Genomic DNA, 13,039 nt, shown 5'->3' on the forward strand with positions numbered 1-13,039 from the left:
CTTAATTTATTGATGAGGATGGGGTGAGAGACAGTGTCAAAGGCCTTCTTAAAGTCTAGAAAGACTACGTCCACAGCAACACCATCATCCAAGGATTTAGTTACTTGGTCATAAAAGGCAATCAGGTTGGTCAGGCAGAATGAACCCGTGCTGATTGCCCCTGAGTATGATCTCCCCTGCTGGCCCCCCACAGATATGCTCCTTGATGATCCTCTCCAAGATCTCCCCGAGCACCGAAGTGGGGCTTACAGGCCTATAGTTATTTGGGTCCTCCTTCCTCCCTTTCTTGAAAATTGGGACCGCATTAGCCAGTTTCCAATCCCCCGGCACCTGGCCAGATGACCACGAATGCTCATACAGCCAGGCCAAGGGCTCTGTGATGACCCCTGCCAGCTCCCTCAACACCCTTGGGTGGAGGACATCTGGACCTGCAGATTTAAAAACGTCTAGCCCTTCCAGAAGATCCCTAACTACATCTGCACTGACTGAAGGCCTGACAGAGCTATCCCCAAGACTGTCCCTACCTCTGGTAGATGGGATATCCCAGTCCCTGTTCAAGAAAATGGATGGATGGATCAAATTAGGATGCCGGGGATGCCCACGTTAAGACACCAGTAAATTACCAAATTAAGATGTATGCATGTGATATGTTTGAGAAACAGAGGGATATGCTGACAGAACAGAACATGGACAATATGACGACCACAGAGAGACCAATCAATGGTACCCAGAAAGGAAGAGTCATCAGGAGGAATAGAATACTAAGGGAGAGATTTTTAGAGCAGCAAGGGAGGATCCCAAGGCCACCATGGGCAAAGGGTACACCACTGAGTCATCTTGACCACCCCACTGGGAGGGGTAGGCATCGGCCCTCAACCTCCAGGATGTCTGACGTTCGAGCAAAGAAGGACAGGGTGGTGCTTGTGTACTGCCCAGACATACCATCCCTCTGTGAGAACCCTGGAACTGGTAGATAAGTAGGACTGGGGGTGTTATTTTGTTTGCTTGCCTGCTCTTATCTGCTATCACTGTGTATCAATAACATTTGCATATTATAGAATGGAAGAAGTCATGGTCAGTCTGAGGGTTTGGGTCTGCCCAGAACAAGGTATCAGGACTGGGTCATAAATCTAGTGCCAACACCTTCCTCTAGTTTGCTCTTCTCTTTGTCCCATATAGGTTCCCCTCCTAGATGTCCAGTAGATCATCTTCAAGAGGAAAACTAAGGTGTGCTGTGGGCTAGGTCTGGCCTGTGACTGGGTGATTACAGCACTCTGCTGGAAAGTGGGAGATGCAGGTTCAAACCCCCCTGTATGAAGGGAGTCTACAAGATGGGTCTCCCACTTCTTGGCTTGGTAGATTATTGGATTAAAAGATAGGAGAACTCTCCTCCAAGACCGCTGATCATGCCTTTTTCTGTGACTAAAACTTTGCGACTTGCTCAGTTTTGTGTGTGCCTGCTCAGATGCCTATGAAGTCAGAGTGAAGCCTGCAGGTTATGCTCAGAAGGCAAGCACAGGTTAAGTGTAGCACCACAGAATCTAAAATTTTGTAGTTACTGCAACAGTGCAGTTACATGGCTATGGAAATGTCAGGCATGTAAAAATGAAATAGGAGCCCTTAGGTTATTTGCTACTTCAAATTCAGTTCTTAGCTCCTTAAATTTTGGCTCCTTGAAGGTCCATTCCATCAACACACAGATTTTTGCAAATTTGAGTTGGCAAACAGTAAGATTTTCTCAATACGACCTGAGGTCCATTAGAATTCATCTCTGATACCTTCCACAGAGTAACCACATACTTGTTCTCCTGCTTCCTGTGTTACCTTTGCTCCTTATTCTAAACAAAAAAGCACACCCCAGCCTGGATACTCTCTTCCATAACCATAAGCAGCATCAATGAAAAATTAAGTTGGGGGACACTAATTCTAAACACTACTTACAGTCTAAATAAATCCATAGATTAGACAAAAGTGAAATGATAGAGTATTATTTTCGTTAACACAAAACAACAATTCTAAAACATCAGTTTTCTTGATTCAGCAGTTCTAAAGTCAATCTGCTAATAAAAAATATACCAGATTGTATAGGTACTGTAGGGGCAGGGGAGAATGAAAGACTGATTTTTAAAATGGAGGGTATCCTTTTAAAAATGCCTATTGTGTGTATCTCATGCCCTGCTGGGCCGGTTCTTGAGATGCACTGATATAGTTTCCTCAGAATTTACATTTTTTTTCCTTAAGTGCTCAGATTGGCTTTCATGTCAAAGGAAATACCATTGGCAACATGGTTTTGAACTTCACTCTAACAGCCAACTTGTATTCCACATATTAAACCTCTAAGTGGACTTAGGCACCTAAGTGCAATTCCATTCTATTCAAGTCCTCAAAATCTGTTCATCTACTTTTGTAGTACACCACCATCTGCCCCTTAAGACTGAGTCCAAAAAAAACAGGAAGGAAGAGGAGGATCCCTCACCATTTTCATTAACTATTTTTCAGGGACTCAAGTAGGACGCAATAGGATTGCACTAATGTGCCAAATAAATGGAATAAAATCTGGCTCTAAAGTTTTAGCTGTGGTAGCTATAAAGGAAACCATTGTACTTTGTCATTCTTAACTTACAGTCTGAAAGCCTGGATCAGAAGCTCAGAGCTACCACCACATCTTCAGTGGGTATTGACTCCAAAGACTAATGATGTCAGCTGTTATCCCTAACGCAGCAATCCACTGTGGGTTGCATTTAATCATTGCAACAGTTTCCTCAGTTAGATACATATCAGAGATGGAAACAATTTTAGGTTTGCTGTAACCATTGGTTGCTATAACTAATCTCTGTAGCAGTTTACTAGTTAGAACTGGTAATCTAACAGATAGGAAAAACATGGATGTAAGGCAAGCAGAAGTTTTTCAGCAGCAGGCCAGGAAAACTTTTGTAAAGCAACATAAAGAGGTCTGCTTTTTGTATGAGTCTCCCTGAAGAATTTATGTTTTAGCAGATCTTTTCTCTATTTGATCTCTGGAAGAATGAAAATCCCCACAGAATTGCCTGGCAGATTTAAACTGTTTCCAGAATGTTTGTAGCCATCTCAGCAATAAGGTAGGACATCAAAAAGTTGGTTTCAGGAAAGCTGTGCCAGTTTTTCCAGTGATACTCCATCCTCTGTAGTGTGCAAACTGTATTTGGCCTTTTTATAATTTCTGTATAGCTCCGTATGCTCAAAGAACTCTTTAAACACATTTTAAAGCCCCATGTATTTATGAGTGACTAAAACCCAAGCACATACATTATATAAATTATTTTAATAAATAATACATTAAGTAAAGCTCTTGGGTGCCTGGCAATTTGCCAGTATAGCCCTTGCTGCTTTGAAGGTTGGGCCTCAGGTGAATAATCTATTTCAAGTGAAAAACAGTATGTGGCCACAAGAGGCCACTGTAGCGGCCTGCTCTACATAAGTGTTTTTCTACCATCTTCCCATTTCAGCACAATCATGAAGAAGCTGCTTTATAGATAAAGCTTATGATGTTTTTCTGGCTTTCAGGTTACCTAATGGCTTAATGGATTAGTACTTAATCATTAAAATTAACCAATGAGGCTAGGATATCCTCCCGAGATTAATTACACAATGTCAACTGAGGTTTTACAGTTTCTCAGAGGAAACACATCCCAAGCCTGGTGCCCACTCCTTCCATATCTCTCTGCATCACACCTGGAGACCCCACACTGTTACTTTCTGAGCTTTAAAATCCTAAAACTCAAAGTCTAAATATGTCTAGTAGATATGCTGGTAAGTACCACCCTTACAGAAATCCTTGGCTTTTTCAAGCCAATTTCTTTTAACAAATCTCTACTAAAAAAAGCATGGTGTCTAGGAACAGCTTTTGAGACAAACTTGTGTCTTAAAAACATGAGAATCATAGCAGCAAGAGGAGTGTCATAATGACATATACCAGGGGTGTCAAATATAAGGCCCGTGGGCCAGATCAGCCCACAGAGCCATTTCTTCTGGTCCAAAAGTAGTCCAGTGGACTACTGGAAGTTGCGGGGCATGGACTGCTGTAGAATTTGGAGTTCCTGGATCCCAAAGGACATGGCCATCAATGGTATACCCAAGCTCTGTGTTGCCGCCTAAATGCAGCCTGCCACCTCCACTCGCCTCCAGACCCACACTGCTGCCAAGACACAGCCTTATGCTGCCACACATCTCCTGCCCCCCCATTGCAGCATACCCCCAGCTCCATGTGGCAACCTGGTCAGAGCCCCACACTACTGCCCGAACGTGGTCCACTGCCTGCACCAGATCTGCACAGACACCCAAACACATCCCCACTAAGTCACTGCTAGCTTTGCAGATCTGGCTTGGGAGGAGTTCCTGTAGACTGGATTTGATGCGGGGCCTAGGATGAGTTTGACACCCTTGATGTAGAAGAAACCTATAGACAAATTTCCCAGTCTCATTTCCAAAAGTGCCTTAATCCCAATTACTTCCCTAAAACCCACGTTTACAAATGTTATTCCTAGACTTAATGGTTGAACTGAGGGATTGGAGAACTGTGCACTTGTAGAGGTGAGCTTCAAGAAGCAGTTCCTTGGCTGGTGTGACCTGTAATAGCTCCATTGGCTTCAAACAAGATGCCAGCTGAGAAACTGCCCCCAAAAGAGAAATATAGTTCTTGTAATACACAGGGTACTTGTTCTTACAGAGATAACAAATGCATGACCTAGTTCAACAGTAAAAGGAATGTACTCTCTTTCTTACCTTTGGATTTGGGTTCCCAGCCACTTTGCATGTAAATGTCACTGGCATTCCTTCAAAGATCTTGTAATGTTTCAGCTTCATCTCAAAGTAGGGGGCTGCACCATTCTCAACAGGATCATCTCCATGTTGTACCTCATCATCTGATTCTTCCACAGGAGATCTTTCCAGCCGGTACTCAATCTCACTGATCAGTCTTTGCTCAAAGCTGGAGACCTTGTACTCCTAACAAGCAAGGGATAATCATGTTAGCATTTGTTTTCATGTACTGCATAGCATGATGTCTTTCTAATGAATTTTATTCTACAACTCTTTGCCAATCCATTAGGATTGTACATATAGAAGGAAATTGTACTATACAGAAGAAAAGCATAACAATCTGTGCCCCAAATGAATTCCTTATAAAACAAAGAAAACATCTGGCACTAGGCATACATTGTATTTCAAATTGTCCAAGGGTATAAATTTATAAGAAAAAAAAGTCATTGGTTGCTTTTCTTCCATGTTTAGAATAGCATATAGTAATAATAGTATTCTTAAGCAGTTCATAAAAACTGAAAAAACAATCATTTTTTTTCCTTGAGGGTACAGACAGATTTAGGGTAGGTTTTTCTCTCCAAATGGCCAGGAGACCACATGACTCACATCTGGAATTTGTGCAAAACCCTTACTGCAAGCTGCATTGTGTTGTTTGTGATTATATTTTCCTAGAACAGTGAGAAAGTGGCAACATTAGCAAGTCATGATAAAGGCTCCCCAACCCAGCAGCAATAACCACCCCAAATTGCTCTTTCTTTAAAAGAGAATTTGGGAAAAATATAGCAAAACATTAAAAAGTCAGGGAAATATAATTTACAGAATCAGAAAAATAGTGCTGGAGGGGACTTTGAGAAGTCAGCTAGTCCAGTTTCTGGCTCAAGCTGGATCATCTTTGTTTACATCATCCCAGGCAAATGTTTATTTAACCTGCACTTAAAAATGATAGAGATGCCACAGTCTCTCTAGCTTAACCACCTTCATAGACAGAAACTTTTTCCTAATATCCAACCTAAATCCCCCTTGTTGCAATTTAAGCCCATCACTACTTGTCCTCATCCTTATGGTTGCAGAGAACAATTGATCACCATTCTTTTAATAATAACCCTTTAAAAATTGTATTTGAACACTCTTACCAGATCCCCCTCAGGCTTCTTTTCTCTAGTCAAAACAAACTCTCCCCTCACATGTCCTCTTAGTTGTTTCCATTTTTTCACCTACTTCTGGAAGCTGGAAGCAGCACTCAAGGTAAGGCAACAACCAGCATTGAACAGAGTCAAAGAATTACTTCCTGCACCTTGGATATGATGCCCTATTAATATATCCCAGTGTGCCTCTAGCTTTTTTACAACAATATTACATCGTTGACTCATATTCAGTTTGTGATTCATCATAACTCCCGAGTCCTTTTCTGCAATACCACAGCCTAGACAAGGGGTTGACAACATTTTTGGGCAGAGTGTCAAAAACACCTACAAACCTTGACCACAGCCTCAGCCCCTTCCCTGCCGTTTGCCCTGAGGCATGTGTTCCAAGTAAAATGCCTTCACGTTGTCATGCTCTGGCACCCATGTCTGGGGTTGCCTACCCTTGGCTTTCACAGTCATTTACCATTTTTGTTTGTGCAGTTTATTGCCCCTTTCAACTGAGGGAATAATTGGTATAAAATACAAGTATTTGTCCAAATTAAATTATAATGTAGAGAAATATTATTCCGGCATCTGCAGTAGTTTCTACCTTCAACTACTCCATTTATACATTCATACACAAATAAATATTCAGAAATACATTTATCTATTAATGTGTTCTTGTAAGAAGGTGATTTACATCTTAGAGACAGCTCCCTCATTCCAGGGAAATTTGATCGGAGGATAAGATTTAGCATCTTCTCTCTACCCTTAATTTGGTTCTGAAAATAACATGACCAGTATATGCAGGAACAAATGAGTGGCAAGGTAGGTATTTTTTAATTACAAACACTTTCCCTATTTTTTAGCATATTCCACCATGACATTTTATCTGATTAGTCATCTAAGAAACATAGATTATTACTTAACAAGAGAAGCTGATACAGGGTGCAAAGCACTTTGTCAGGAGGTGTTAGAATTACTGGGGAAAGAGGTGGATACCCCTACCACAGCAGTATTGTTGGAGTAAAATAGTCTGCATTTATTTACTATAATGCAAATTTAACACAAGGAGAGTGAGTGCACACCCCACCCCTGGCACTTACTACAATGTCTGGCCAATGTGTTGCTTCTTGTTGAGAAAAGAGAAGGTGAAAAGTACAGGAAACAACAAAAAGTCAATGCACATAAAAAAATGAGAAAGAAAGAAAGAAAGAAAGCTGAAAACTTTAACCTTTTGAATATCCACAGGACTCATTACAGAAGCATCAAGAGAGCGAGCTCCCTGTAAGGGCAGAAAAAAAGATGAAGACTGGCAGTAAAAGGATCAAGAAGAATCCACTACAGTTTTGGGGAGTTCTTTCAGTAGAACTGACTGCACATGTTGACATAAGCAACTGAATGTCTATGGTGTATTCAACAGCAATGTTGGCTGCTGAACAAGCACCGGGGAATGGTTTTACTAGGCCTACTTAAAAGGTTTTGCTACACTTCTGGTTTGGCTTGATCCAAAAACTACAAATTACATGAATAAATGACAAAATGGTCTCAAAAGGGCAGAGGATGCATTTTTGCCTTGAGAGACAGAAAGGTCAGGATAGGACAGAACAAACAGAGAAGCTTAAAGTGGAAAGCAGACATTCAAGAGCTCTTTCACCTTATTCAGTGTGGAAAAACTGAGCTATAACTATATTTTCCACTTTATTGTGTTTATGCATACCACAAGAATTTTTAGTCAACCCCCTCCTTTTTCTTTTATGTACCAGTCCTCCCGCATGCAGACTTCTTGGAGAATATTGCCTAAAAGTAACAATGGTAAGAAAAAGGTTACTTTTCTCTGAGCAATGGCACCTGTGTAGTGGGTTCTTCCTCTGGTTCTTGTAAATTAAAGACAGTGGCAGCACTATCTGCACCCAGTAGCCGACGAGCCATCTTTTCCTCATATGTTAACCTCTGCACCAAAACAAAACAAAAACAAAAATAAGCAAACAACCCCCCCCCAAAAAAAGCATGAGGTGAGAACAGGAAGGCAAAGCAAAATTCTTATTTCCTATTTAAAAGCATAGGTCATGTAGGGAGTAATTAATGTCTGCATCAGGAAATACAAGCAGTTTATGAATAAATGAGCTGTGTCACACTTTCAGTATTGCTCAGAGTACCTGGACATAGGATCTTTAATTCTTAACAATTCATCTTGTGTTAGTGCTTTACCCCATTTCCTGAAATCAATAATCTATTTGTAGCATCAAAATAATTTCCACAATATATAAGAAGATTATGATTTCAGAGGAGAAATGAGAAGGAAAGCAGATAAAATTATTAAGCAACGAAGAACCAATTTCATGCCAATGTTCTTATTAAGTAAGAACAATACAAAAGATAGTCTGAAAAGATATGGCATAATCCAACCACACAAGAATACTCTATAAGGAATAGGAAGTAGCTTCATTTTAGGCCTTCTTTGAAAGAGGTAAAGAATTTTTAACTTGGCTTTAAATAAAGTTAACAAAAGCAATGTCAAGATAATCAAAATGGAAAACTTTAGCTACCCTGTGGGTGCATCTAGATGAGACATTTACTGCAGAGTTGACTAATCAGCTCCACAATAAACATCTTGGTATCTACTGGTGCAGAGCAATTAGGTTGGAGTAAACGGATTAACTCCTCGGCAGGATAGTACTTGTATTTTTACAAGTACTATCCTGCTGCGGAGTTAATCCCTTTACTTCAACCTAATTGCTCTGCATGAATAGATGCCAAGATGTTTACTGTGGAGCTAATTAGTCAACTAGTAAACTAGTAAACTCCGCAGCAGGATAGTACTTGTATTTTTACAAGTACTATCCTGCCGTGGAGTTAATTAGTTTACTCCGCAGTGCTGCATGTGTAGATGCTGGCATGGCTGGCCTGGGGCATGAGGGTGCTTCGGTGTGGGGGCTGACTGCCAGCTAGCCACACACTGGAGCACCCTTGTGCCCCCGCCAACTCCTCTGCAGCATGCTGAGCCAGGGGGAGCAACCCTGGGTTGGCAGGCTGACCCTCAGGGCCCCCTGCCAGCCGGGGCTGCTCTTATCCAGCTCAACGTGCTGCAGTCCCAGGCGCACATTCAAACAGCATGCCTGGGAGTAATAAATTCCAGAGCAATAAACTCCACAATTTATTGCTTTGCATTAATTGCATATATAGATGCACCCTGTTGATACTAGAAATCCTCACTTCTACTGGCACTGTGATTGACTTCTTAGACTTTCCTCTGCTGCCTATAGTTTCTACATTAGAACCACAAGTGACAGGATCTTCAGCCAAGGATACCAAGAAGAGATTGTTCTATATTTTCAAAGGAAGTGAAGACAAATTTGTATAAAATATCTTTCTGTAGAGTTTGGATTTTCTGTTTCTCTTTACACTTCTTTATAATAAGGAGACAACTCAGAAGATACTGTCAGCTAGCTGAGATGAAGACACTGATTTGTTACATATATATTCATTAATCAGTAGAGATTTGCTTTATTTTTCCTTCTAATATGAATATAAATTATTGCTTCATATTTAAACATTTTCTTGCAAGCCAAATATTGCAGAATAATATTTGCACATTAAAGTGATACTAATTGTAAACAAAACCCCCCAAAACTTCTCATTTAAGGAAAAAGTTAGCTTTGTTTCATTCTTTCAGCTTTGGGAAGCTAAACCAAACATGTAGGGCCAAAGCCCCACCTAAGGTCATTTGGGATTCACAAACTGGGTGTCCCCATGCTAGTGGATGTGATCATGTACAACAGCTTAGCGCTTTGATCACTCAACCAGGTGGATGAAGATCTGGATTGTAGGCTTGTAGGGGACTCAGATCATCTCTTATGAGAATGCTCTACTAGTCTATACAATAGACTGATAGTAGAATAAGCAGGAGTGAATAAGAGAGGCACTAACCCTGGACACCAAGTTAGGAGGGGCGCTGGAATCGCCCCTCACCCCCACAGAGTTTGCGCCCAGGCAGCAAGAGCAGTCTCATGGCTTACTCTGCTGGGAACTCCAAAACAGTCCCTGGCTGCTGCTGCTGATTTAAGAGTAGTTTGTCCATATTATGTTTAAAGAAATCCTGGAAACTGCCCCCAGTGCTGCTGGAGGCAGAGGCAGAAGGGTAGGGGTGGGGGCACAGCCCAGCACAGAGGTGGAGGGGCATGATACACCAGGTAGGCAGGCAGGTAGGCACTGCTGAAGCAGGCCCCGCCCCACCCCACCCACACGTGCCGGGCTTGGCTCCTCCTGAGCAGTGGTTGGAAGTGGGGGTGTGGGGAGTGCAGGGGGCTGGGCTAGGCACTGCTTCAGTTTGCCTAGTTTACTCCCACAGAGAAGCAGCAGTGCCTGCCTGCCCGGACTGCCTGCCCAATTGCGTGGCACACTATGCCACTCTGCTTGCCCACCAGACAGCACCCTGCGCCCCTCAATTCCAGGACTTTTGATTCAATTTTCACCAATTGGCTGGGAGGCTGGGACAGCCTACGAAACCTGGGACTGTCTTTGCCAAACTAGGATGTATGGTTACTCTATTTAAGAGCAACAGCTGAGATGGGCAGAGTACCTAATGGTGGCAGCAGCAACAGCTCAGTCAAGGACTTTTAGGAGTTCCTGGCATGGATAAGATTGCAGCATCTCCCCACTCCCAGTCTGAGAACTACATGCCCTACCCCCTGCCTTGGAACCTGTACGCACTCTCCCCTTGGTTTTGATCCTTGATATCTAGCTTGTTTCTGTTTTTAATCAAAGACTATTGAATGTCAAATAAATAAATACTTATTAACTATATATATAGTGTGTGTGTGTGTATAATAACATATATGACTCCAATAATAATAAAACAACATGGGCGCGTCTACACGTCACCCTACATCATCATAGTGATGCACTGTCACCATATGGCACGCTACAGCCACATAGTGATCACGTGAGTCTACATGTGATTAGCCGCTACTTTGCTATAGTTGCGTGCCCCCCATTTTAGTGCACTGCTACAGCGAAGTAGTAGTGAAATCTAACCGTGCACAACGCGCATGGAGCAGTACAGGCAGTTACTGTGTTGTGCTTTAGTACTTCTAAAAGGAAGTACTAAAGCATGGTGCCATAGCAACATCACTGTACAGTGACATGTAGACCCAATAAACATGAACATGAATTATGAGAGAAACAAAGTGTAATACCCCCATTGTATTTTATATTTAAATACCGGCTGGCCATTGTTCAGAAGATCTTCTTTGAAGCGAAGTTTTCTTTCTAGGTCTTGTATGACAGCATCTTTTGTCCCTTGAATCTCCTCATCAGATGCTATCCTAGAAGTTCTGCCTGTTTTCTTTGGAAATCCCCTGCAAAACAATACAAGAAAGGACCATGCTTTTTATGAACAATTAACATTTGAGAACTGCTGAATGAAATCCTACTGTTAATGAAATCAGAGAGTGTTTTGCCAATAACCCTACCAGGACCAAGATCTCACCTTTCCTGCCCAAACCCATGAAATTCAAGCTGAGAACCTGTATTGTTATATTTTATTTTTCTTATAATGTAATAGAGTTGTATGTTATTAATATATGAACACACGTGCACACACACAATTTTTTTCCATCTCCAAGTCTGCACCTATTAAATTATCAGTAAGTATGCAGAAGTCTAGCTGAAGTCATTCAGTCCTGTTAACTCATTTTACTGAGATCTGTAGGTCAGTTTAGGGGCAATAATTCATTTTTTTAACTTGAGCATTACTTACAGTAGATTGAGGTACTGCTGTAGTGGCTCAATAGTGAAACTGGGGATAGCACTGGCAATGCATCCAATGGGGATGCAGTGATCCCCAAAGGAGAAGGCATGACTTGTGGAGCAAGCCAGGGGAAGCCGAAAATGTACTGTGAACACAGTAGCAGACGGGGAACTACATCCTAGTTATTAGTAAATTATTTAATAAAATTGACCCATGCTGCAGTTTTTGAATAGCATAAAATGTCAGAGTAACTTAAATTCGCTCTTTATATCTTCAAATTTGGAAGCACCTAAAGGGTAATAAGACAATAAATTATAGCCAATATAGATTTGTCAAGAACATATTATGTCCAGCTAATCCAATTTCCTTCTTTGACAAGGTAACTGCCTTAGGAATGGAGAAAGAAGTAGATGTGATATACCTTGGCTGTAAGGCTTTGGACATAATTCCATTCCATGCTTATAAGAAAACTAGGGAACATTAGTCTAGATGGATGCACAACTTGTTGAAAGGAATACTAATGAATAGTTTGCTGTCAATTTAAGAGAATATGCTGAGTTCCATACCATTATAATTTTAATTAGCAAAGAGTACTCTTATAACATTTGTGGATTACACCAAACCTGGAGGAGTTCCAAGCACTTTTGAAGACAGGATTAGAATTCAAAATGGTCTTAGAAAATGGAAAATGGTCTGATGTTAACAAGATGAAATTCAATAAAAGGCAAGCATGAGTCACTACATTTATGAAAGAAAAGTGAAAAGGAGAAATAATTTATTATGGCAGCAGTACCATAGAAAAGGACCTAGGGATTATCATGGACCACAATTGAATATGAGTATACAATGTGATGCAGCTGCAAAAAGGGCTCCTCTCATTCCTGGATAGATTAACAGGAGTCTCATACACATATCTGTAGATAAAATTATGGTCTATTCAGTTCTGGCTATATCCCAGTTGAAATCCTGTGTCCAGTTTTGGGAAACATACTTTAGAAAAGGTGTAGACAAACTGGAGACTGTATGATGGAGGGCAAAAAATAAAGTTTAGGAATCTTGACTTACAAAAAAAGGCTGAAGTAACTGGGTTTGTTTAGTCTAGAACAGTGGTTCTCAACCTTTTTCCTACAGGGACCCACTGTCAAGATCAATGGCTTGTCCTGACCCACACCCCTCTGGCCCTGCCAGTGTGCAACCCACAGTCCCTGCCCTGCCACAATCCCTGCCCTGCCACAATCTCAGAACCTGGCCACCTTCCCCCTACCTTCATCTGCTGCTGGGGCTGCTCCCACAACCCTGCCTGGCTGCATCCTGGCCATGCCCCCAGCAGCCACTTGCAGGCTGGAACACTGCACAAGCCCACGTT

At 41.6% G+C, this 13,039-nt stretch overlaps 1 protein-coding gene across 6 annotated transcripts in view; it reads right to left on the reverse strand.

Annotated features, from left to right (window-relative positions):
* PALLD (palladin, cytoskeletal associated protein) overlaps positions 1-13,039 on the reverse strand; it is a 355,143-nt gene that overhangs the window by 36,088 nt on the left and 306,016 nt on the right. For 5 of the 6 annotated variants that reach the window (XM_025207131.1, XM_025207129.1, XM_025207133.1 and 2 more), the window contains 4 exons: positions 11,146-11,281; positions 7,773-7,874; positions 7,156-7,206; positions 4,762-4,983 (listed from right to left, as the gene is read on the reverse strand). In XM_025207131.1, coding sequence (XP_025062916.1) covers positions 4,762-4,983; positions 7,156-7,206; positions 7,773-7,874; positions 11,146-11,281 — 511 coding nt within the window. The remainder of the gene's footprint in view (positions 1-4,761; positions 4,984-7,155; positions 7,207-7,772; positions 7,875-11,145; positions 11,282-13,039) is intronic. The other variant, XM_025207130.1, reaches the window with a different exon arrangement.

The sequence above is a fragment of the Alligator sinensis genome, unplaced genomic scaffold, assembly GCF_000455745.1.
Source record: "Alligator sinensis unplaced genomic scaffold, ASM45574v1 scaffold512_2, whole genome shotgun sequence".
Lineage (NCBI taxonomy): Eukaryota > Metazoa > Chordata > Crocodylia > Alligatoridae > Alligator > Alligator sinensis.